Below are 26,948 nucleotides of genomic sequence, written 5' to 3' on the forward strand. Positions count from 1 at the left end.
TATTCAACCGATATCTCTGCCAGAATATTTTTAGTTATCTGTTGCAAAGTGTTTTAATGTTCAATACTGTCTTGTTTGAAGTTTATTTGATTACCTATTAATGTAATTTATTATTTTATATATTTGTTTTTATTACTGTATTTACCAATTTTGCCATCTTCCCATCACAGTTTTTACTGTGTATATTAGTTTTTTTTGAAAGCTGCTCTTCTTTTCTCTAAACTGTGAACACAAAACCCAATTTTCAAGCTATTCACAAAACAAACTCTTCTTGCAAAAGCAAACTTTCACCTCAAAACAGTTCAATCTGTGCTCAAAACTGAACTATGTTGTCAAATCGCTTCAATCTAAATTAAAAACACTACTGAACAGTCACTAAACAGTAAACACTACGTAGAATAATATAAACACTATGCTCAGGGCATGAAGCAGGAGAAATAAATGTTTATTGTTCACAATGCATGCAAAAAACCTGTGCAAATCTTGTGCATTTACACGTAGGCCTAGCATTTGTAAAAACAAACAGAAATCTTATACGTTTGCCACTTGTGTACAGTAAGCCCATGTAAAAAAAAGTAAAAAAAAAGTACATTACATGGAATACTAGGCCTACAAACAGTTAGACCAGCCCTCCATTACAATACTACAGTACATTATACAGTGATGCACTGAAACATATATTTACTTACAGTACACTGTGGTACAGTGTAGTATATGTCATGCAATAATTGATGTCAACTTTTACATACTGTACTATAATGTCAAAAAAGGCTAATTACCTGTTCTCATCTCTAAATCTTCGGATTATGGTGGACACAGTGAATCTACTGATGTTTGGTTGTACCCTTTGTCCAGCCTCCCTCTCATACATGACAAGAACATGGTCAATCACAGTAGGTCTGATTTCACAGCCCATTTTCATCCCAAGGCGTCATCTAACTGATGCGTTGGGAAGCATTTTGACCATGCTTCAATATCTGATGCTTTAAGCACCCTAAAGTTAGATGATTCCCTAGGATCGCGTCTAACCCTTACCCTACCCCAGACCTAAACCTATACCCGCGTCATCTAACTGACGCTTTACCTTTAGCGTCAATTAGATGACACCTTACATGCACTCTCAGAAAAAAAGGTACAAAAGCAGTCACTAGGGCTGTACCCTTTCAAAAGTACACTTTTGTACCCAAAGGCTGCATATTGGTACCTTAGTGGTACATATTAGCACCTAAAATGTACATATTACCAACTAAAATGGACATATTAGCTCATGAAATGGACATATTAGTACCTAAAATGTACATATTAACAGTTAAAATGTATATATTAGCACCTAAAATGTACATATTATTACCAACTAAAATGGACATATTAGCTCATGAAATGGACATATTAGCACCTAAAAAGTACATATTAACACTTAAAATGTACACATTAGTACCTAAAATGTACATATTAGGTTCTAAATTGGACAGATTAGCTCCTGAAATGGACATATTAGCACCTAAAATGTAGATATCAGCACCTAAAATGTACATATTTACATTAAAATGTACATATTAACACCTAAAATGTACATATTAGCATCTAAAATGGACAAAAGTTTACCTTTTGAAAAGGTACAGCCCCAGTGACAGCTTTTGTACCTTTTTTTCTGAGAGTGCAGGATCGCGTCATGAAACTGACGCTAAAGGGTGCCTAAAGCGTCAGATATTGAAGCATGGTCAAATCAGATGACGCCTCTTGGGATGAGAGAATGCGTGATTTCATCAGATATTACTGTTCTTTGTCTTCGCTGACCACCTCGACCTCCCTTCACACAAACTCTTCCTCTCAGATTTCTATCCATTGTAGAGCCTCACAAACCAGTGCTCTCTGAACTGGCTTATATATTCACATCATTAGCCACAAGTGTGATCAATTTTGAGTTGTTGTTTTCAAGTGGTGACAACTGTGCTTTAACCCCTTAACGCAGACTGTCGCAAATTCGTATCAAACCTCTCCATTCAGACTGCAGGCGAGATAGCATGTGTATTCCCCCAATGCCTGTTTATTTTTATATATAATTGTAAATAAATTCAGTTTCAAGTTCATGTGCTCACCATTATGCAGCACGGGTGCATCACAATTAAAATATATTGGCAAGTTGTGTCTAAACAGGTGAAACTGAAAAGTGCTTATGGTTTTGCCAAAAGAGTGATTGATTCAATCAGTGGGTTCAAGCAGCTGAGCATTTGGTTCAGACAATATGATTTAGTGTTTTAGCAATTGAGAAAAACTGTAATATTTGCCTTTGTGTTTAAAGCAATCATACCAGCAACTATATGCTGAAATTACATAATAAATATGGATTATTTAACAATATTAATATTTATTCTGTGAAGAGGATTGGTTTAAAGTGTACACTGTAAAAAATAAAACCGTATTTTTTACGGTAAGAAAACGGCAGCTGTGGTTTCCAGAACTTTACTTTTAAAAATACGGTAGGAACGTTAATGGACTTTACAGACTTAACTTAAAATTTACAGTAATAAAACGTATTTTATTTTCTGATAAAATGTTGATTTACCAACTTATTGACGTATTGATATCTGTTTTAGACCATTGTAATACACTGACAACCAACAATCATCACAGCAGTGATGAGAGTTACATGAACAATCACAGCTCATCACATGTGAATACTTATATAAAGTAATAAAGAAGCTGCACAGTGTCATTTACACAAACATTAAACACCATCATTGTAACACACATGAAATTAAAAAATGCAATAAACATCAATTTAACAACAATAAATGTAACATAAAACCCTAATGTTGGCTACATAACTGATTAGAAAAAAAAAAAAAAAACAATAAAACTTTGAGGAACCATAGTTATTTTAACAAAAACTCATCAAATTTGAAGTGTCACTTTACGTTTTTTCACTGTAAATTATACAATGAGCTGTTCTTTTTCACTTTCAAAAACTGTACATTTAACGGTATTTTACTGTAAAATTATACCAGTCATTTACCGTATATAGTACGGAAACTTTCTGTCAACCAATTAACAGTTTTGCACTGTAGCATTTTTACAGTATTTTACCGTTAAAATTATGGTTATTTTAGCTGAATAGTTAGTTCCCACTCACCATTTACTTTTCTAAATAATAAAAAACCAAGCAAAAATATTTAATAAGCATTTTCCCAATAAAGAATAGAGCAGGCACTAGCACACCACAGCTGGAACACTTTCACTTTGGTCATGTAGTGTCTGTAAAGAACCCAAGCGCAAATGAGAACTGCTTTATTTACAAGATATTCAATAAGAACTTGTGTGATTTTCATTGAACTGTTGTGTTATTAAGTCTTCTTTTTTAGCTGATGCAATCTATTATACATGTTGGCTTCTATGTGGCAACAAGACCCACATATCTGAGGAATCAAAGAATGTACTTTTGAGTCATTTGCATGTTGTATAAAACAGCCCGTGGTAACTTACCAAAGAAATTGTGCAGTGAAATATTAATGCTGAGGTCTGGTAATTATGCCTTTCCAACTCACAGGTAGTTTAGCGATATTACAGACATATTTTCCAACACTAAAGCTCTTGTCATGATAAAAGTGATGAAAAAAAAAATATATATATATATTTGAATTTTTCTTGAACACACAAGACATGCCTCTCTAAAGGCATTAAACTGTATCACTCGGACCATTTAATCAGTTTGCCAGAAATGTTATGAGCCATAAACATGCTGAAAACAAATAATCACCCAGTCATTATGGGTTCATTTAAACATTGTAATTAGCATGTCAGATTAAATCAAATAGCAAGTCTTACTGTTTATGTTAAATGCCTTATACAATCAAACTGTAATCCAATTTCCAAATAAGATAAACATTTTAGTGCATAACAACCAGCTTTTTTTCCAACATGTGCCCTGCATTAATATTAATTTCTGTTCTTGTTCAGTAACTTAAACATACGTTTAAATACATTAAAGACATATATTATTGTCGAGTCTTGAAAAAAATCACCCACAGGAAAACTAAGTAACAAAACAACACACTGCAGCAAGTTGTGTATTACAATATAATATTCAGTGAAACATTGGAACAATGAATAATTCAGTGGTTTGGCCTCATGACTAACAGGTTAAACATATTTATTTAGGGGTCAATAAAGTGCCAGAGTGCATGTGTATAACACAGGACAGCTAAATAATGCACCACTGAATCTCAAGGGGACACTAAACTGACCGATTTCAAGGAATGGACCGGAAAGTTGCACTCTCAACCACCAATGTATCGACTGTGCTCTTTCTCAGGGGAAACATTCACGCTGCAGTCTCGTTAGAGCCTCATATAAGTCATATAGCTAAATGCAAGAATGTAATGTGTAAATCGTGACATCCAGCACTGAAGAACAGGCAGCACATAATCTTTCATTGGGTTCACATCCATTTCATCTCTTTACATCCTATTTCACAGAAGCTGTGGGTCGTAACCGCAGGATGTATTCCATTCACTGTTGAACTGTGCTCTTAATTGTGATAGGCATCAGAGCAGAAAACATATTTTGTTTTTTTCGGCAGAAATAGTATTTCAAAAGGAAAGTCAGATTGTACATCTTACTGTATGACATGTCACACCAGTGTAATCTTATTCAACAAAATGCTTTTTATCATCCCACAGAGGACGCCATTCTTAGATCAATGGGAGCAGGGCATAGATCACACAGACAACTTTACTGGGTTTGAGCCCTGATTATCAGGAGAGACTAAACCCAAACATAATGGCCTGGGTGCCTTCATGAACTGAGATTCTGTGGATGCTGCATCGTTTTATTGTCTTGGCAGAAAGCATTCAGGAATAACATCTCTGTTGTTCCTAAAGGCAATGAAACTGCAGGATCTTTAAGTTAATTTTCTAGTTCATTGACTTTAAACATCTGATGTGCATGGCCAATGATTCACATTTTGCAATTTTGAACTTTATACTTCCCATTTTCAAATTATTGCTTATTTCTGTAAATCGATTTGTGATGGGCGCTGGATATTCCAATCAAGGGCACAGTGAGAATATGAATTACATTGCCCATAATACATTTGTGTGAAAATTTGTGTACATCCCACCATCCTATACTGTGTCAGAAGAGAAACACCTCTGATGCCTGTAGATTCTTGTCTAAGGCAAGTATTATACAGGTGAAACTAAAAAAAATGAATATAATTCAGTAATTCAACTTAAAAGGTGAAACTAATATATTATTTACTCATTGCAACGTGAAATACTGTATTTCAAGCCTTTTGTTTGTTATAATTTTGATGATTATGGTCCACTGCTTGTAAAAACCCCAAACTCAAAATTAGAATATTGTGAAGTTTTCATAAGCTGTAAGACATAATCATCAAAATTATAATAATTATAATAATTTAATGTTTGAAATATCTCACTTTGCATAATAATTCTATATAATATAGTTTCACCTTTTAAGTTGAATTACTGAAATACAGTAAATGAACTTTTGCACAATATATTTTGAGTTTCACTTATATACACTGTAAAACAAATATTGTTAACTTAAACTTTGTTAACTTTAAAAAGAAGTAACCTGGTTGCCTTAAAATTTTAAGTTCATTGAAATGGAAAAATTGATTTAATACAATGAAGGAGATTGATTTAATAAACAGAAACTCAAAATATTATGTTATCTGAACCACATAAATTAGTGTTGATTTGACAAAAGTTAAAAAATGTTTTTTTTACAGTGATACAGATATACACCAAAACATTGTAACTGGGTGGAACATTTTGGTGGCCAAAGTTTCGGTGCTTTATAGTATTTTATTGTTATTGACTTTTGAATCAGGCTATATTTGTTTGTGACGAATTGTTTCAGTACACAGTCACTTAACCACCAATTTTAATGTGTGTGAAGAGAAAGAATCAAATCACTGTACCATTCATTTTTATACCAATTTTTTACTTGTGACAGATTCTCATTTAGAATATTTTCTGGAAATTTAAAAGTGTAAAGATAAGTTAAGCAATTTTCAACTTTTTAAAAATAATTTATTCAAGATTCAACTAATTTTTAAAGTCAGTTTAATGTAATTTAAGATGACTTAAACATCCAAATCGATTGTACTTAAGACCGAAACTTTTTTTTAAATGTCTAATTTTCTTTATTAAGGATGTATTAAACAACTGCATAATTCAAGAAGACAATAAGATGTGCTGATGAAGTACAATAATGTTTATTGATAACACAATACAACCATTGATTCAAACACCATGAATTAAAAATGTAAATAAATAAACATAAAACCCATGCTGTTTTGTTACATTCTGCGTGTTGATGAATACTTGTTATCATGAACAAGTGATTCAGAAAATAGATTTCCACCCTGCGTCTTTCAGGTCATCGTTTGTGCATGACATTATGCATCAAGAAAGGATTTGCTTCTTTTTAATGATTCAGATGCATTTCAGAAGAAATGAGTTACAGTTGGATCCTCTGACACATTCACACAATTTCCCAAAGCGTGGACCGAGTCTCATGGCACAGCGGGAGCCCACAGCACACTAAAAAGAGAAAGAAATTAATGATCAAATGTGAAGACCATGATCATGTCGTTTTACAAGACATTTGAAGTAAATAATAAATAATAAAGTAAAAAAATAATAATAAAGTAAAAAGTAAATAATAATATGAGGAAAAAAACGTGACAAAGAAATGGAGCAATATTTACCTGTGCAATGCCACGTTTTTCTGAAGTTGGTAAACTGGTCTTATATCTCCCCAAAAGTGCAGTCATAGCCTCAACCTATCAAAAAAAAAAAAAACAAACAAAAAAAAAAAAACAAGAAACTGAGTAGCCTATTTTTTCATTTGAGATGTGAATGAAGATATATCTTATTAGCTATACCTACTTTTTATTCCAGTATGAAAATAGTCTACATATAAACACAAACAATTTGAACACTTCACCATCCAGTTAGCCTGATCAGTTTTTGGTTTACATATAACGTTAATTGGCCACATATGTCAAAAGATAATACATTTCTAGAATACTCACTAATTCGTTCTCCGTTTCATGCTGGGACAGCTGTGAGTCTTCCGAGGACAGTTCTAGCGAAGTTTGTCCAGAGCACATGACGGTAAAGAGGCTGACTATGATCAGTCCGGACAGTATCTCTGAGCTCGTCATGTCCAGACTCCTATCAACTGCCGGGTCACAGGACACTAAGGTGTGTGTGGAGATGCGGGTCACTTAGTAAACACCGTCTGATAGTGTTTAACAGTTCACTGGATGCTTTATAAACTGATTTGCCCCGCCCTGACTTATATATCGTGTCAGCTATTGGGCAAAGGATAGCCTTTTTATTTTCCTAACGCTGAGATTGGAGCACAAACATGCGGTTTATTGCATGTTCAGTCGGCAATTCTCCTTCCTGATGTCGTTTACCTATGCAGGCATACTGCAGCTATAGAAACATGAATAGAATGTACTACAATAGAATAAAATAGAACAGCCTTATTATTGTTTTATAACTATTTCTGCTCATATCACAGTTTTTATGAACTGCTACAACATTAAATCCCATTCTCTGAACCACATTAGCCTATAGCCTTCCAATTTATTGAATAAGACACCATTTGCAAATCTCAAGCACTCTTTTTTTGTGTGCAAAATTTTAAACACATTCTGCAATGTGATGCACTAGTTCTTTTAAAACGCTAAACACAGGCAGACAGGATAAACACAACTACAACACAGTTGTCATTGTTTATACAATACAAAATTGTTCACAGTTTTTTCTAGCCAAAATTGACTTAAAAATGTTGCACTGAATGTTGATACACCGTAAAAAATATTGTTGGTTTAACTTAAAAAAATAAGTAACCTGGTTGCCTTCAAATTTTAAGTTCATTGAAATGGAAAAAGTTAATACAACGAAGGAGATTAATTTAATCACCAGAAACTCAAAATATTATGTTATCTGAAGTACATTAATTATCGTTGAAGTTGATTTGACAAAAGAAAAAATGTTGTGATCACAAATCATGAAAATATTTTTTTTTTACAGTGTGCCAACAATGGATGGAAACAATATAAGAGGGAGACAAGGAAGAGTAGCAGTGTGTAAGAGATGGAGGACGAGGAGGAAGAGGATGAGGAAGAGCAAGGTGGTGGAGAATGTTGCCAAGGCTGTATCTGCCTTTAAGGTTTTTCCCTTTGCCTGCTTCTCTGGCCGAACCCATCATGAAGACATGCTGAAGCAGAATAACATTTCTCTCACTGACCGTGATTTTACAGTTCTTCTGGGTGTACGACTAGCTTTTCATATAGAGTTTTTTACTGCACTGCAGCACAAGCTGCAGGTAAGACAAGTGGACTCCAGAGCCGGGTTACACACCACAGTGCTGAGCAGGAAGTAGAGGGAGGAGATCTGATTGTGGAGAGTGATCCTGTTGAGGGTGATCTAGTGGAGAGCACATCATTTGGGCCTGACAACCAAGGGCCAGTCCGTAGAGGGGAAAGAAGAGAGCCAGGGCGGAGACAAGCGATCAAGTGGCCAAAAGCCAAGAAAGTGGCAATGTGGCAACATCTGGATGTGGATCTCAGTACCATTCTGGATCGCTCACTTCGTGACAACATCGAGGCCAAGCTCAATCTCATCGGAGACATCTTGTATGAGGAGTGTAGAGGCAGGTTCGGAACAATCTTGGGGAAGAAATGCGCAGGCCCAAGGCTGAAAGGAAGGAGGGAACAACAGATTGAACAGTTGGTGAAGAGGCGGCGCCAGCTCCGAAAGCAGTGGAGGAAAGCTGAGGAAGAGGAGAAGGAAGGTCTGAAGTCACTGTGGAAAGACGTGAAGGAGAGCCTGGCTGGCTTGCGAAGGGCTAAGCGTATTCGTAAGCGCAGGAAACGAAAAAAGAGAGGAGTGATTTCTTCAAGAATCCCTTCAAACATGCAAGGCAGCTGCTGGAGGATAGGAGGAGTGGGAAGTTGGAGACAAAGGAGGAGCTGGAAAGGCATTTCAGTCAACAGTTCAGTGATGCTGGTATGACTCCTCTGGGTTCCCCGGGGTATGTTCCTCGCCCAGCCCCCCCAGCTGTGCCCTTTAATACTGCACCCTCTAAACTCAGTGAGGTCGCAGATATTGTTCGGAAGGCTAGAGCCGCCTCAGCACCAGGCCCCAATGGAATACCTTACAAACTATACAAGCATTGTCCCGGTGTGCAGAGGATCCTGTCGAAACTCTTAGGAGCAGCATGGAAAAAAGAAGTTGTCCCCGCTGAGATGTACTGGGGTTAAAGGAGCGAAACATGATCTGTGACTGGTGGTCCCCAGCTAATGACCCATTAATGCCCTCTGTAGTGTTCCCCAACATGTACACCTTTGGTACACGTTAATCTCTTAGGCACCGGTGGAGGTGCGACAGAAAGAAATGCCCAGCAGGTTTCACCATCTACCTGTATGTTAAACAGTATGCAAGTGCTGAATATACAGACATTCGATAGGCCTACTATACAATATTCAGTACAATACTTGCAGTGCATACAGAATACAATTTATTCACCTTACTACTGTAAGTTGTCATTACTATTTTATGTAATTGCAAAATTTGTTTATTTTGTTACAATACTGTTTTGTTGTAAATGCATGCTTTGGATTCTGTGTTCTCCATTTTTTATTTAATGTCTAAGGAATGACCTAGTAGTGTTTATAATTTTGACTCGCTGTGTGTGTGATCTGAATAAGCATTATTTGATTTTGAGCACATACAATTTTGAAGCAATTGTTTGATTTTCCAGAAGAGTAAGAGGTTCTGTGAATGTGGTTTTAAAATGTGGTTTTGTGTTTAAAGGAACACTTTTTTCTTTACAGTCTATGGAATAACCCCAATTTCACAGTGAATAACCTCGATTTCAAAAAACGGTGGAGTGTCAAAAGTGTTGGTTTCAATATAGGAAGTTTGCTTGGGCCCCCTGCTGGAGAATCACTGCGGCAGACGATGACCAGTGTGGCCTGTAGAGGGCGTTACAGTCAAGGTTAAAAGTTTTGATGTGATTTTCTTGAAATGGGTGTTTCCTGAAACGCATACTTCAGGATTTAGGAAGGAACACGCCCATGACATCAGTGGGTTTTCAAAGAAAAAAAAAGTCGCTGAAACTGTGAAGCGAAGCAAGAAGGGGGCCAGAGGTGCCTTCTCAAGATCTAAATATAAATCCTAAAGGACACAGATCTGCGTTGAGAATTCAGAAGGAAATAGGACTTACTTTTTGAGAAAACATGTCAACTTCTGAAGAGACAGACGGTGTCCGACCAAGATATGGGTGTAAGTAATATTAATACGTTTTCTTTAGGCGTTCTGAAACATGTTGCTCAGTGTGTTACAAGAAAACTTTTCATTTTCATTTTATACAAATGCTTTAATTCAAAGAAAGTGACGTTCAATTGCTTTTAATACAGTTGCTCGTGTTTTTAATGCTCAAGTTTGCATCGGGATGGTTAACAACTTCCGCATTATAATACTGTATGTGCTGGGGCGAACCGAGCGGAATCACATGGACAGTTTTGAGCAACCAAACATGTTATTTTTCATGTGATTTTACACAAATCATCGACATTCAGTTCTCTATGCTGAGAGAACCGCAGTATAAATCAAGACATATAAATTGAACATGAAATATCTGCGCACGGCGTAGTGCATACTCTCTGCATACATTTGATAGACAAGACCGTTGGATTTAGGAAGCTTTATCTCATTAATGAGTCTTTATTATAAGCAGAAAACTAATTAACAAAAAACGCACCAATAAAGGTCGGACGTCACTACCAGTGACTCAAACGCTGGAGTCTTTCTCTTTGTATTGCGCGCTGCTATTTATTTCCATTTTCCACCCCTGTCTATGGGTAAACGAACCAGAGCCATATTCAGATGAAGCAAACTGACTAATTATGGAGTTACTTTGATGCCACAAAGGCGGTTAACTGTTTCTGGTACTAGCCTATGCAGTTTCACTAGCTGACAACTCTGCAAAACCACTTTCTAAGCTTGAAATAAACATTATTTCTCTTTAGTGGTGTGATTCACCTCACCTGAATATTTTGAATCAATTTAAATGATTCATTTAGATTATTTCACTGATTCGTTCAGTGGGGCTTTATGGTGGTGGGTGGAGACCACTCTTTTTTGTGTGTTATGAGCGATTCATCGAATCATTCACTCGTCTATTCATAAAAAAACAAACAAACAAACAAAAACATTGGTTGACTGAAACAATTTTAAATAAGCTGCACGGTTTTAATCAAAGTATAAAAATTAAAGTTAGGCCTAAAGTAAATAAACTAAATGGAAGTTCAACCCCCGGTTTCACGTACGGTTCATAGTCTCAGACTAAAATGCATGTTTGAGCTATTTTAACTAAAAACTATTTGCACGTGCAAATCTTAAAATATGTCAGTGGCATTGTTTTGTAACAAGAAAGCAATGTTTTATTTTTCTTTCTAGGGCATGTCTTCAAAGGCTACTTAAATGCCATAATTGAATCAGGCCTAATCCTAGTTTAGTCTAAGCCCTGTCTGTGAAACCTGTTAGGTGATATACATAGTGACTTTATTCCTGCATGGTCATTAGTCTTCAGTAACTTTTAAACATTTGGAATTATTAGGTGTGGTGGAGCTAGTTATTACTTAGGTAAGGTAACAAAACAAAAACAATTATTTGGTGGTTGAATCATGCCATTTTATTACCTTCTAGACTTTTTTATTATCTGTATGCAATGGAAAAATCCCTTTAATAGTCTTGTTCTTGGAAAACCTTTTAGAGCAGTGCCTAAAACAGTCACTCAAGAATGTAATGAGTGACATAGTACTTTAAGATTACCTCGTCATAGATCTGTTCACGTCTGAACATGCAAACATCATTTTGAATTGGGTTTCTTTGCAGTTTGTTGGAGGGTAAAGGATTGTTTTGAGGTTTAATAATTCGAAATCTGAGACTGCAATACTGTTATTGTTCAGTCACTGTCATTTAAAGGGCACCTATTATGGAAAATTCAGTTTTACATGGTGTTTGAACATAAATGTGTGTTGGCAGTGTATGAGCAAAACCACCCTAGAATGATAAAAATTCACCCAGTGGATCTCAATAAATCATATGCACTGTCTCAGAACGAGCTGTTCTAAGATTCAGCACTTTGTGACGTAGAATTGAGCAAGGGGTTTGATTGACAGTGTGGTTGTGGCATAGACCCCACTCTCGGTGATCTGTACACTATACAGCATCCTCCATTGTTTCAACGACAGCTGGTAATATCTCTTTGAAACCAATGTTCTGTCGTGGGTTAATCCTGTTGTTGTGGCTTAAAAGTAAATCCTTGTCTACTGTTTGCGATCCACCGACACCTCCAGTAACAGTACGTGTATTTTATGATTTTTGAGCAAATAGTCTTTTCAGTCGATGTCAGCCAATTCAACAACAAATGCATCTAAACTTGTTGTCGTCGTAGGATGTCTGTGTATATAATTTAAACCTTTTTTGTATTGTGTGTAACCACCACATGTTTATAAATATATATATTTTTAAAGATATTGTATTAAAAACTGCCTATATGTGGTTCTTTAAGTTAGACATCTCACATGAGCACCTGTATGACAGTAATGTAAACATGACGCAACAGATCCCTCACATAAATGTAATTTCGCTTGTACGTAGCAAACTTTATCACAGAATGTTAATGTAGTTTCAAAATATTGCATCAGCTTCAGTCTTTGTGTGTGTCTGTGTGTGTGTGTGTGTTGCACATCCGGATGCAATTACAACTCTATAAGTACATAAATGTATCAAATAACCATACCGAGATGTATTGGAGTCTCTTCGTCATCTGGGTCTGATCAGAGACTATTTATATATTCCGATTCAAACGTGTACGGCTGAATGACATTCAAAACAGCGGTTTCTCTCACTCTCTCTGCCCCTCTGCTTACCGACTGCCATGGGTATGCAAGTAACGCCCTCATCCAAAGGCAGGGCGGGGATATGCAGCTCATTTTCATTTAAGGTGGTATAGCCCAAAACAGCTCATTTTTAAACAGGCCCCAAAAATAGACATTTTCAAATGGTTATAATAAATTAACTGTGGGGTATTTTGAGCTGAAACGTCACAAATACATTCTGGGGACACCCGAGACCAATATTACATCTTGTAAAAAGGGGCATAATAGGTGCCCTTTAAAGTTTAATATTCACAATTTAGGATCTACTCACTCTGACTGCTAGGGATGTGAATCCCCTCAGTTGAAAGCTGTTTTCAGAGGTAGAGCCTTGCAGCCTGATTTATTCCCTTAATGTTTATTTTCCAACAGAGGTTTGACTTACAAATGCATCTAATTGGTCCAAAGTGGATCATAACAGTTCAGAACATTTTGAATGTTCCTGTACGACTCTAGAGACTGAAATTAGAAGCTTTTCAAATATCAGGCCATATTTAAATTTTGGCAGGAATAAAAAAGTAGGGATAGAAGTACAGTGTGTTCAATGGATTGTACTGTTGTGTTTAACAACATGCCCATTGTTCATCTTTCCAAAGAAGCACTTTCAGTTGACAACAACCGAATGAAACCTTTTTGAAAGTTGTGTGTTTTGAAAATTACATGATAGACTGTAAGTCCCTTACAGTGTCATTTTCATTCGCATAAAATTCAGTATGGTGTCTGTCCTGACTAAGGTCTTTTACAGACATATGTGTATTTCCAAAGTTTGCTCCTTATTTCTTATGTGTGGCCATTTAATAATTCGATTTATCTTCTTGTAGCACATTAAACCCTATTAAATGATTTCAGTATGTGGAATAATCACAGAGGTCAGGCTCATAAGATATGTTTAAATGTTTATTTATATGTTTGCATAAACTGCTGAAACAGTTTGGTTAGAATGGAGCAGTTTATATTTTATTCTAACCAATTGAGGGTGACTGTATTTAAGATTGTATGTACAGTATGTGAGAAATGCATCTACTACTGTTCTCTTTTAGAACAATATATTTTAAATATATAATGTGAATTTTCAGCATCATTACTCCAGTCTTCAGTGTCGCATGATCCTTCAGAAATCTTTCTATTAGGCTGATTTGCTGCTCAAGAAACATTTCTTCTTTCAAAAGAAAAAATAAATCTTACTGACCCCAAACTTTTGAACAGTAGTAAGTGTGTGTTTCATTTTCATGTTTCGTATGTTTCCCCCCTCATTTTAGCTGTCCTGGATGGTGTGGAGCGTCTCACTGCTGAGGAGATGGATGAGCGGCGTCAGCAGAACATGGCTTATGAATACCTGTGCCACTTGGAGGAGGCTAAACGGTAGGAGTCCAAATCTCCATTTCAGCCCCTTGGCAGTTGTGCCACTTCATGACGATTAACAGTTACGGTTAAAATAGCAGCTTAGCTTCCAGTTGGTGTTTTTTAAAGGTGCCATATGTAATAATTGGGGTAAAAATATCAAAAAAAATGAGCTACACGCATCAAAAGAATGAGAAGAAATAAGTGCAATGATGTCATTAAAAAACTGACAAATTATAGTGCTGCCGAGATATAAACCTAAATTAGCATGCTAAATTACTAGCCCCAGCCCGGCAGGTGTCGTAATACCAGTTTCGGCCATTGGAGGCGGTATGCGGACGGGCAACATAACCACCAGCCAAACTGCAGTACACGAATAAGTCGCGCGGCTTGTGTGTGTACTTGAACCTGATGTCAGTCGTGTGGAAATACAGCCCACTACTACATTTCAGTTCAGGGAAGAGTTAAAAAAATAATTGGTCGACATTATGCATGAGGAATACATTTTGGTAAGTTGTCGCGTACTGTAGTTTTCAACAGTGTTCATGTTCTTTTTCCATTAGCTAGTAGAGATGATCGGTTCACGTGCGCTTGGGATCTGTTGTGTAACATGTACAAGTGCCAAAATGGTATTTATTGTTTGAGTTGCGTAATAAAATTGACAGAATCTGAGAGCTTAACTAACCTGCTTGCTAAGTGTCAATTGCATGTGTCTCACGGTGAATTTGTGAGAGTTGGCAGCTCTGAATGGCGCTAGCTTGATCAACATCAGTGAATGATGACTGTCAAATTAATTCAAACTAACAATAAAAGTGTAATATGAACAAAACGAATACCGTAACGTAACGAATATGTGTGAGAAAGAGAGAGCAAAACAGCGCTCGCTTGTGTTGTTTAAGACGTGAGAGTGCGCGCGGTCACGGCACAACTCACTTTCTGGAGGTATACTGCCCCCATCTGTTATGGAATATGCTTTGATTTTATGTGCCAGCTGGCACCTTTAATGTCTCTGGGGTGAATACTTGTCACATGATTTTGGGTTTTTATCTGCATGTCCCAGCAAGACCTAGCTACAGTGAATTGCTAAATAACTGTCCATGCCCCCCCTCCCCCCCCCCCCCCCAAAAAAAAAAAAAGCATTCCTGTTGTTTTATCACCCTCATGCCATTCATTCCAAACAATTGAAAAAGATTTAATTCGTGTTTCAGTTGTTTTGAATAAGTTGAAAAATGAGTTGAAACGTTCTCAAAAGTATCTTGGCAGAATTAGCATTTTGGGTGAATTGTCCTTTAAATTAAAACAGGTTTTCAAGGAGTGTGTGGAAAGTGAGATCTGAGTGCATAATGCTACTGTTGTTGGAAAAATTTGGGGTTGGATTTTCAGCATCAATACTTCTGTCTTCAGTGTCGCATGATCCTTCAGAAATCATTCCAATATAATGATTTGCGGCTCAAGAAACATTTTCCATAATTATCAATGTTGAATCGATATAAACAACAGATGTGCAGCTGTTTATATCTATTTGTAAACCATAATAGCTTTTTTCCCCAGGATTTTTGATGAATAGAAAGTTCAAAAGGGCAGCATTTATTTGAATTGGAAATCTTTTGTAATATTATGAAAGTCTTTACTGCCAATTTTGATTAACTTAATGCGTCCTTTCTGAATAAAAGTAAATTTTTTTAATTAAAAAAACAACCTACTTCTTACTTGCATTAACCTTTCTTGGTCCAGTTAGGTGGCTTGGAAAAGAAATCGCTCACCTCCATTAAACCACACATTTTCGAGGTACTACAAAAGGTGTGTGAGTTACATGCCAAAGTAGAAGTTTATTTAAGTCTCTAATCAGCTGTATCTATATTTTTGGGGTCTTGTGGAGATTATGGCCTGTCAGTGCATATATTACATACACAAAGACACATCAGTGGTGCAACAGGAAGTGAGTCAGTCCCTGTTGATTTCAGTATCTCACTTTGTAACTGTGGCAACATGAGGTTGTCATAGAGACTGGTTCCGGTGTTTGAGGGAATGAGTGCGTGACATAGTGGGAGTGAAAGAAACTCCACTGTATACATGCATAAGTGGGCGGATAAGGTCAAAAGAGTCAAAGTCATTTATACTGCTACCCTTTTCAGGTGTCCTCATTTGTCCTGCTGTGGCATCCAAAATTTGCAGTGTGCCTGCACTTTAATAAATCAACTAAAACTCCAAATTGTTGCTATTCTTGACCTCATCCATAAGGCTTTTGCCTGGAGGACGAGAGAAAGTTTCTTTCTCAGACCTTGTTGAGCAGACCGTATTTGCCCTCAGGCTTGATATCTGGAATTCTTGGAGTTTACTTTGCAGCGAGTGTGACGTACGGCGATCTGCGGTATGATGAGAATTTTGCAGGTTTACATGCAGTGTCTGAAAGTAAAAGCTTGTGAATTTGTGTTCATTTTTTTAGAATACTGCCAAACAAGCTTTTATCTTTGGTTTATTTCCATACCACAGATTACGTTAAGGCATGAAAGGCTGCTCTCTATGACGATTTGCTTGAGTTAATTGCGTTTGTCTCTGAGCCATGTAATGCAAATTCTGTGCTTTATCCATTCTTATTTCCATCTGTGACTATCTAGGAACCACTGTGCCATTTCTTATAGCATAACCCTTTTTGGTGTTCACCCTTTTAAAAAGTTTCCATTAAGAACCATGCTTTGAAAGTGCTATAGAACCCTACTTATGTTATAATATAAAGAACCTGTATGAGTTTCTTTTGGCGTTTTTCCATTACCTGTACCAGCTCGACTCGCCTCGAGACTCTTTTCGCTCCGTTTTCCATTGCAGACAGTACCGCCACAAATAGTACCCGGTCATAGTGACGCCTTTCGTTCCATGTTGCCCAATCAAGCTCTTAGTGGATCCTCTCTTCGGCAACCAAACAAAGGAAAGTATGCAGCTTCTCAATTGACCTCATGGTGTATTCTTCCGAGTTGCCATAATAATAGTTGTACGTTTAGTAGCTATCTCTGGCCTAACTGTTTAAAAAAGCCGGGCATATCATGGATACTCCATCTGGCGTGAAGCCGAGCTGAGTCGAGCTGGTACTGTGTAGTGGAAAAGCGGCATTTGTTCTGTTGAACACAAAAGAAGATATTTGGAAGAATGTAGGTAATCAGATAGTTGATAATGACTTCCATGTTATTATAGCTCATTTTAAGTGCGGGTGTGAAGAGAACCTTAAACTGTAACACAATGAATCATTTCAGCATTAAAATATTCTTAAAGACAATGTGGTTCTAAGAGTGAAAGATGTCTTTTGGAAAGGAGACCTACTGTATGAAGGTCAGGCCACAAGGTCATAGTTTTGCATGTAGAGTTGCATGCATTGCCTTGAGGGAGCAGTCAGCCATTTTTGATTACCTAGCTGTTCAGTCAAAATTTTCTTGAAACGTTTTTCAAAACAATGTGAAGGAGTACATTTCTAAGAATTTGGCAAAATTTGTACCTTCCTTTATCGTTGACGCTCTTATTTGTCATTGACCTTACATCATTAGTCAGCTGAAGTGCAAAGCATCTTCTCTATGGGAAAACAGCTTTGTCTTGATGAAGTCAACTGGCAGCTTGCCGTCTTATTTGGAGTGTTATACAAACCTCCCATTTTGCCTGCTGTTAATTGTAGGTTTTTGTACTGTAAATGTTGAGAAGAGATTGATGTTTTGGTTGCAAGAAAAGAGAAGTGTGAGAGAGGATTATGAGAATGTAACCTGTGGTGTGTAGCCTATGTCTCAAAGTAGTTGTATGGTTCACTGCTGCTATTACTGGCATTCACACTGGGATGTGTGAATATTTGGTTCAGCCCTTCATAACTGGTCCTTTCTAAACTACACCCACCCCTCTCATAACTTTGTGAAGGTGTAGCCTATGCCAGATTCCTCTGTTATGTTGCATAATAGTAGTAGTATGTACATGTCATACTAGTATCACATCAGTAAAAAGTAGTTTGTTACATTGCTTTCCTTTTTTTCCTTGGAAAACATTTAGATCTCTTTTATTACTATTAAATGCCGGACCCAAATCCCTACTATTTACGCCCTAGCTTTCCAATAGATTTTATCATAGTTTTTGTACCAAGTCAACCCAGGTGAAAAAGACGTTGTATTAAATGTATTAAAAATATATTTGAAATACAAATAGTGTGTTTATAATACATTTGTATTTACAACATGCTTATTTAAAGTGTACTAAAAATGTATTTTATTGCATTTTAGTATATTTCTAAAAAGTATACTAGAAGTACATTGGTAAAAAATATATATTTAATTACACTTTTAAGAAATATACTATAGAAAAGCATACTTTTAATGTATTTATAAAAAGTATATTAGTAATATATTGGTAATAAATGTATGCTTTATCATATTTTTAATAAATATGCTAATGATAATTATACTTTAAATGTATTTCTAAAAAGTATATTAGAAGTACATTGGTAATAAATATATGTTTAAATACACTTTTAAGAAATACACTATAGAAAAGCATACTTTTAATGTATTTCTAAAAAAGTATATTATTAGTACATTGGTAATAAATGTGTGCTTAATTATATTTTTAATAAATATGCTAATGACAATCATGCTTTAAATATGTTTCTAAAAAGTGTACTAGAAGTACATTGGTATTTAATTACATTTTTAAGAAATATGCTAAATACAAACATATTTTAATTATATTTAAAAATGTTTTACTAGAAACACAATGATAATAAATATACACTTAATTACACTTTTAGAAATATGCTAAAAACAAACATAGTTTTAGTGAAATTTTAGTGTATTTACAGAAAGCATACTTGTTGCTAAATTAAAGTATTTTTGTGTTCACTTCAAGTTTAAAAATTCAAGTCCCTTTAATTCCCTTCCTAACATGAAGGCAATTAAACATGTATCGAAATTAATTGTATATTTCTACAAAGACTAGAAGTAGCACTTTAATTATAAATATGTGCTCAGTTAAGCTTTTAAGAAATATACCAAAAACTAACACACTTTTTGTAATACTACTAACACTTAACTCAATGCATATGTATTTCACACTTTATGTGTTTTAGGTTTAACTTTTTTAAATTAATTTGTTATAATTATGAAAAGCACTAAAATTTGACTAACAAGTAATGCACTTCTATACTTCTGCATTAATTAATCAAATAGTCTTTTCCACAAAACAAGTGAATACCAGTACTTGCACACATCAACATAAAAGATCAGGTGTACATACTAGAAAAACAAAATTAATTTCTTAAAGCTTGAGTCTTACATTTGTTTAGCCAAAATGAATAAAAAAACTTGTTATAAAGCATGTTATGTTTATATTAACAGAGTTGTTTCTTTTTTGTGGATGTTAGTTAATATTTCCAGTTGCATTCATTTGGACCAATCAGAGCCAATCTTTTCAAAACAAGCTTGCCGGCAATTGTCCAATCACACACTGCCATTTGAACTTGCATGTTGGGCGGGGCGCGGACAACGGATACTACTGACTGTCTGTGGTATTCCATTATAGCTTCGGATATTTCAACAGAAATCATGTATTTTCCAAATTTTGCTTTTTTATTTCACTGACTCGGACCTAGTGAATGTGGATAGCACCGATCTAATATTGAGAGAACACACGAGCAGATTACCAGGTCGTCAGCTCCCGCGAACAATTTAGCAGTGAAGAGGACAACGCAGAGCTGCGCCGCCACGACATGGACAGAGCAAGATACTGCCAGAAAAGATATTACTTCTTGGTGGTAAGTTTATTAGTTTAAGTGATTAGTGTAATTGGCTTTATTCTCACTTTGAGTTTAGAAAATATTTTCAGAAGTTGATGACGATGTTGTGTGGATTACTGGCGTTTCTGTTGATTTGACACTAAAGCGAGTTAATCCATTGAGTCTATCAACTTAATTGTTATAGATCTAGACAGTGACATAGCTGCTAATACAACTATAAAAACATTGCACACTGTGTTTTCAGAAAAAAGGTTATGGTGATTACACGACAGGCTTGATTGTCCCTAAGTAACTTCTTGTGTTTTAAATATTATAATATATTTTAAGCTCTAATAAAACTTTCACATTTGTGATATTTAATTCATAGTAAAATCTAATTAATTATTAGTAGGCTGTCAGTTTTCATGTCAATTCGATAAATAAATTAAGTTGTAATCACCAACTATAAGCTTTCATAAAACCAATTATTAAATATCTTGCACTGAGAAATTAAAACGATGTTAAATAATGAAATGAGAGTTTTTATATTTAATATTTAGCCTAACCAAGGAATTTGCACATTGCAAAGACATTATTTTATATTAAACCTAACCGTGAGTAGATGAGGTCAAGTTGAGTAAGTAGTAGTTGATCCTCTTGATTTGTAACTTTTTGTTGGTGAAAAACAACAAAAACAGTCAATAGTGTGTCATGTAGCAGCTAAGTAGCTAAGTGACCTATATATATTAACACGTATTTGAAAAATTGCGTCCCCCGCATGAATATGTATTTTGCCTGATTATGCATTGAATTATGCAATCACATAATCGTGTTTTTCTCGAGGGACTGATTTATATGATTTTATGTGTGGTATTCAGCTTTTTTACATTTAATCAAGTCGTTATCAGCTGTCACCAACTTGTAACTTTCAATAGAATGTTCTGTCTTTATTAATAATGAATAATTACTTTAATAATAGGGTGGAAGTTACAGTAATGGTTCATTAAATATGTTTTACCATTTAAACAAAATACAAATTATATATGAAGAACACAAACTAGTGTTTGTTCTGCCATAACTTTGTATAACATGCAACTTTATTTTTTCTTGTAGAGCTTCCAGGGATATTAGAATCTCTCAAAGAGGCCCTGGAGTCCATGAAACGAGGTTCATTCAGCTCAAGCCCAAGATCATCTGAGCTGTGTCTTCCTGAAACCTCAGAAATGGTTAGAAAATTCTTTATGATAAAGAAAAATCCTATTTGTTATAATAATTATATCTGACTTTTTGTGCATTAACACTTCAATAAGTGTTCTGAATTAAGTAACAAAGTGACAGCTTTTTATTAGAATTATAAATGAACAAGTTTATACTAATGCTTGTTTTTTTTTATTCTTTCCAGATTTCCCTCGGTGGTTCTGATGTCCCCAAAAGAGTCTATGGCAGACTGAACAAGTCACGAACTTCTCTTTTTACTCACGACTTGGCCACTTTACTTTTTGCTATTGTATTTCACTTTGTTTGACTTAAAGGATTAGTTCACTTAAAAAAAAAAAAAAACTTTTGCTGATAACTTACCCACCCCCATGCCAAGATATCCATGTCATTCTTTCTTCAGTTGAAAAGAAATTAAGGTTTTTGATGAAAACATTTCAGGATTTTCTCCATATGGACTTCATTGGGAACCAAACGGTTCAAGGTCCAAAAGGCAGTTTCTGTGCAAACTGTTCAAAGGGCTTTAAACGATTCCAGACGATGAATAAGGGTCTTATCAAGCGAAACGATCGGTCATTTAAAAAAAAAAAAACAACGTTTAAGTTTTATAAGCTCAAATGGTCGCCATGCTCTGTTCTGTTATGCATGTTCATAACTCTCCTATTCAAACTCTTTCATCAAAATTAACAAATCTTTTTCTGAGTCATTAGGTTCATTCAACGAACGAAATGAATGAATTGACTTGAAAAAAGATTTGTCAGGGCTGCCAACTCTCAAGCATTCAGCACGAGACTCTCGCAATTGAGCAATTCTCATGCTTTCACGACAAATTGACTGTTAGCCATTGGACCTTGAACCGTTTTGTTCCCAGTTAAGTCCATTATATGGAGAAAAATCCTGGAATGTTTTATCAAAAACCTTAATTCCTTTTCGACTGAAGAAAGAAAGACATGGACATCTTGGAAGACATGGGGGTGAGTAAATTATCAGCAAAAGTTTTTTTTAAAAAAGTGAACTACTCCTTTCAGTTAGTTTATTTATTTTTTGTTCTGTTTAATACCTCTGCAAATCATTGTATTTTATGTTAATGTATTTTGTTTAGTTTTCATAATGCTTTACTGATGTAGTGCATTAAAGTTTATCTTTCAAAGAGTGTTTGTGTGTTTTGTAGAAATATTTTTTTTACTGGGTTTTGTTGAATTAAAATGTTTAACTGTATTTTTAATACATTAAAATATATTATTTTTATATTAAATGGTTTTTGGAAAAAATATATTTTTAATATGTTAATAGTGGGTCCTATAGTGTTCTACAAATACATTATTAATAAGCTGAAATTATATTTAAAATATACTTAGAACGCATTAATGTGAAGCTAAAATATACTAATGATGTATTTCTAAAGTCGATTTAAAGTGTATTAAAATACACTTTAAATAAGTGCTATTATATTACATTAAATGTACTTAAAATGGTTCCATTTTAGCACAATTTAATATAATAAAATATATTACTATTACCTTAAAATTGAACTTAAATACATATTAAAGTACACTTAATATACTTGAAGTTGTTTCAATTTAGCACATTTAATACATATTTAATACGGTGCACTTAAAATACATTAAGTATATCAAAATAAGTACAATTTAAATACATTTCCTTTTCACCTGGGAAGTCAATGGAGTTGGACAAAAACTACGATAAAACCTGTTGGAAAGCATCTTTTGCAGCGAATTTTTTCTTTTGTTTTTGTGTGCGCATATCAGTGAACACCCCAGACCTCTCGATGAGTTTCACGACTTTGTAAACTAAAGTTTAATGCGTTTTATGAATGATTGTTCCAGTGCACATAGACAACCATTGTGTGGGTGAGGGGGTGCAATCAACCACAGAATCCGAAAATTCTCGGGACAGCAGTATTTGTTCAAATTTCATTCTTAACCGTTCTATTTAATCTGAAATTATCTTAAAACAGGGTTTTAAGTGTAAAATACTGAACTAACCCTTTAATAAATAGCTAACATTCTTACTTGGCGGGCACTAGGTCCTGGAGGTGGCTGTTGCACGCGCTAGTGACTGTTGACGGGTATAGAGTGGTGCAGGGATGATGTATTTTTGTAGGCCAAAACCAAGGAAACAAGTTAGCAATTTAGCATTTCCAGTTCCTTAGTATGGGAAAAAGTAGGGGCTTTGAAGGAACATTTTCATTATCCCTTTAACTTTTGGCAGTAGGACGCTTTTTGGCATGTTTGCACCGCAGAAACTTGGAACGATTTTAGTTATAGTAACGCCTTTTGGGCGGACTATATAAGTTCTTAAGAGTAGAGTCTAACCCAGCACAATAGGAACTACTATTGATGTAAGTGTATGTTTAATGGCTGAACACGTGTCACTGTGTTCTTTTCTCAGCCTTGATGATATGTAGCACTGCAAGTTGTAGTGGAAGGTTTTTTAATCTCTTAGCCCTCCTTTTTGCTCTTTTAATCTCATAATTTATACGTCTGCATTCCCTCTGTTATCACGAAACCCAAAACACACCACCCCGATCATAGCATCCTCCATCCTCCAGTTGTGGATGTTGTTGAATACCACGATTAAAGGTCCCCTGACATTTTTTTTGGTGAGTACAAACCCAATAAATTTTCAATAATCAATCAATAACACCGTCTCATTGTTTATTAAAAAAATGAAGGCCTTTACTTGTCTCGTAAAGGGTAATTGCTAGCAAGTGTCTAAATGGGACTGTAGGACATTAAATGTCATCAACCGAACAGGTAAACTCATCTACTCAATAGGGAACTTTCATAGCCTTGTTGTGTTTATAATCACTTCTTGCAAACTATTATAACTTGAACTTTCAGAGAAAACGCTTTTAAACAAAGACTGAAAGAGTTGTTGGATGCTTAGTTATGGTGAATAATCCAAAAGCCAGTGGAAATATCCTATCGGGTTTTGTAGAGGGAATCAGGGTTATACTAACTTCCGGGTTGGCCTATAAAAATATGGTATCATAGAGTTGTGCAGGGATGACATCAAATCCCGGAAAACCAATTCGCCACTGGTTCCCTCAAGATTGTCCTATGGGTTTTTATAATATGGTTTTTCAATTTACTGTAAAATAAGGTCTGTGGTAAGAACCAATGAACTAATGCCGAATTAGGCCCTGTTTCACATAGCACACTTCATATGCACTTACAGTCTTGTGGACTTAAAATGGTCGCCGTGTACGCATGATTGTGATGTCCAGTAGTCCGTAGGGTGTACCATTTTGACATTTTAGGTTTCCGATATGCACCCTTGATGCACACTTTTGCTGAGACCTCACTGGAGGCTTCTTTCTGGCAGTCAAAGCAGGGTTACATCGTGAAAGTGTGAACTTGTAGGAAGACCGTGAGTGTTTAGGGTGCCATTTGGGACTGGGCCATAGTCTTCTGGGTTTTGGCATTATCCCTGCAGCACTCTATTGCAAACCAGACACATCATTCTGTACTCGCACGCTCAAGTTCAAGGGGGCAATCCGAAAGAGTGAATGTAATCATTATACATGTTTACTTCATGAATGATACCACAGCTGATCTTATCACTTGCATCGGCACACATGTGAGTTATGCTGACGCATAATCAACAAGTTGTCTTATCGGCAGCAAGGCCATTTGATCAAATCTTTTCATATCAGACCAATAGTTTTAAGCCTTTATCGGCTGATTCCGATGACATTTAAACTTTTGTCAGATTTGTCTTATTGGTGGTCATGCACATCATGCCACAAGTGCTGTTACTCAAGTCTCTGGAAATCGTCAGCTTTCCTTGAAAAGAAGGGATTTTTCAGAATTCACTTTTGTTGCAGATCACTGCCAGTGTGAATGGCATTTAGGCTGCTCTCTGTGGTTCTTAAACTACCACCACAAAATACTGAGAAATGAATCGGTTGGAAAATAGCTATTTTCCACAATTTTTTCTTTCTTTCTCACAAACGGTGAAATTAAAGCAGACCGAGAAAGGTCAGGTTTAATGATGGTTTGCTTGTCTCTCCAAATGTTTTATTAAATTCACTTATAAAAACAGTGACCTGTTCCTCTTATTACCAAAAAAAAAAAAAAAAAACACTTTCATGCAATTTCCTGAGTGAGGTAGAGAAACCATGGCTGACTTTAGGGAATTTACTTTTAATAATTGAAACAATACAGAGGATGTGGGGAACTGTGCAATATATGCTGCCCATTGTTTACATCTTTTTAAAAATATTTAAACACAATGTAACAAAGTTGACATGAAATGAAAATGTAATCTATTTTTTTTTTAAATGGGTCTAGGTCTTATTGTGAACTTTTCATCCATGCATGGATATGTTTTATTTTTGGACCTCATATTGTAAATCAATATAAACTAGATCCAGTAAAAATGACAGACTTCTTTATTTGCTCAATCATTTAGATAGCTGTAACTCAGGGTGTATGTATTTGTTACTAAAAATCATGTAAAAATCATTATTTGCAATATAGGGGTAGGAATATTTAGACATGATTTAATTTCAATTCAGGAGTCCAGATCCAAAATGAATCCCAATGCTTTTCTGTAGAAATGTTGGGTCAATCTTCTGTGTTTAAGCTGCTGGTAATTACCTGTAAATCACCAGGCATTGGTGGTTAGGTGGTAAATGCCAGCAATGGATGGAGAGAAAATGAATGCTTTTGGTGTCAGGGAGGGGAACCAATGACTCTTCACTACTGTGGAATACCAAATACTGTAGAACTTCTGCTACGTTAGAATTATAATTATACAGAAGCATGAGGTCATTGTTCATTATGTGATTTGCTTTATTACGGCTCTCATTCACTCACACATTAGACAGCCTCTCCCTTGTTTGGACAGGAAAGAGCCCACACCCCTGTGTTTGTCTGCTCCACCCTTCATTACCCTCTGCTTTCTTCCCTCAAGCCCTTCACAGGTTCTTTTCCCAGAAAAAATGGCAGTGTCCACTTGGCTCTGGCTTCAAGAAATGAGCCTTAGTCAGTGTTTTTATGATGACTGTTTGACCTGACAATCTGAAGTAACTTTAGTTTATTTATTTGATAGATATTTGTTTTAGACTTCTAAGAGATACTTTATCCAACATTTTCTGTGAGAATATGTGGGGGTGAGATTATTTGTCCTCCATGAATGACTTTTTTTTTTTTCTCTTGAAACAGAAATACTGTACAGGGTCTCTTGACCCCCTGGGTCACAGCTGTGATACCAATGAAAGAAGCACACACTAAGTCCATTGTCACACACTAAAGTGAGGAAGGGGATGTTGTTCGTTTTAAAACCACAGACCCATTTTGATGCCTAAGCTTGTCTGTAATGTTTAGGAAATTGGAGATGTTGGCTGCAAGGTCCATTTCCTCTACTCCAAATGCTTATAGTGCTTATAGGCCCTAAAAGTGGGATATTAGGACACTTAAGCACTTAACAATTAAATGTCATTGCATTAGATAACTAAAATAAGTGATACTTGCATTGATATTTTGAATACTGCCATGAATACTGCTTAGAGTATTTTTTCACAGTGGCGTATTTTTTATTTTATTTTTTATCCCTTTGTTTTTTGGAAAATGTGTTGAGTTATTTATTTGTATATATTTGATCCAAATACCTCTCGGGACCAGTGTATCGGTT

The 26,948-nt window shown here is 35.6% G+C and overlaps 2 protein-coding genes and 1 long non-coding RNA gene across 3 annotated transcripts in view; 2 read left to right on the top strand and 1 right to left on the bottom strand.

Annotated features, from left to right (window-relative positions):
- Positions 1–6,222: 6,222 nt before the first annotated feature.
- On the bottom strand, positions 6,223–7,296 carry cartl (cocaine- and amphetamine-regulated transcript-like). The gene is made up of 3 exons (XM_039654492.2): positions 7,067–7,296; positions 6,740–6,814; positions 6,223–6,572 (listed from the first exon to the last, which is right to left on the bottom strand). Exons 1-3 carry the CDS (start codon positions 7,196–7,198, stop codon positions 6,465–6,467), a joined length of 315 nt encoding a protein of 104 aa, XP_039510426.2. The 5' UTR covers positions 7,199–7,296; the 3' UTR covers positions 6,223–6,464.
- A 2,830-nt stretch (positions 7,297–10,126) lies between these two features.
- iqgap1 (IQ motif containing GTPase activating protein 1) overlaps positions 10,127–26,948 on the top strand; it is a 52,164-nt gene continuing 35,342 nt past the window's right edge. The window contains exons 1-2 of the mRNA XM_039654303.2: positions 10,127–10,334; positions 14,254–14,356. Coding sequence (XP_039510237.2) covers positions 10,289–10,334; positions 14,254–14,356 — 149 coding nt within the window. The 5' untranslated portion in view covers positions 10,127–10,288. The remainder of the gene's footprint in view (positions 10,335–14,253; positions 14,357–26,948) is intronic.
- LOC148998423 (uncharacterized) lies at positions 19,687–22,153 on the top strand. The gene is made up of 3 exons (XR_016155891.1): positions 19,687–20,111; positions 21,186–21,298; positions 21,475–22,153. It is a non-coding gene; the product is annotated as an uncharacterized LOC148998423 (long non-coding RNA).

Source organism: Pimephales promelas, chromosome 1, assembly GCF_988280905.1.
Source record: "Pimephales promelas chromosome 1, fPimPro1.hap1.1, whole genome shotgun sequence".
Lineage (NCBI taxonomy): Eukaryota > Metazoa > Chordata > Actinopteri > Cypriniformes > Leuciscidae > Pimephales > Pimephales promelas.

Coding starts and splice junctions, on each gene's coding strand:
- cartl (XM_039654492.2), bottom strand. CDS start 7,198: ATGACGAGCTCAGAGATACTGTCCGGACTGATCATAGTCAGCCTCTTT. Junction 6,815..7,066: donor ATGAAACGGAGAACGAATTA/GTGAGTATTCTA, acceptor TTTTTTTGATAG/GTTGAGGCTATGACTGCACT. Junction 6,573..6,739: donor AAAAACGTGGCATTGCACAG/GTAAATATTGCT, acceptor TTCTCTTTTTAG/TGTGCTGTGGGCTCCCGCTG.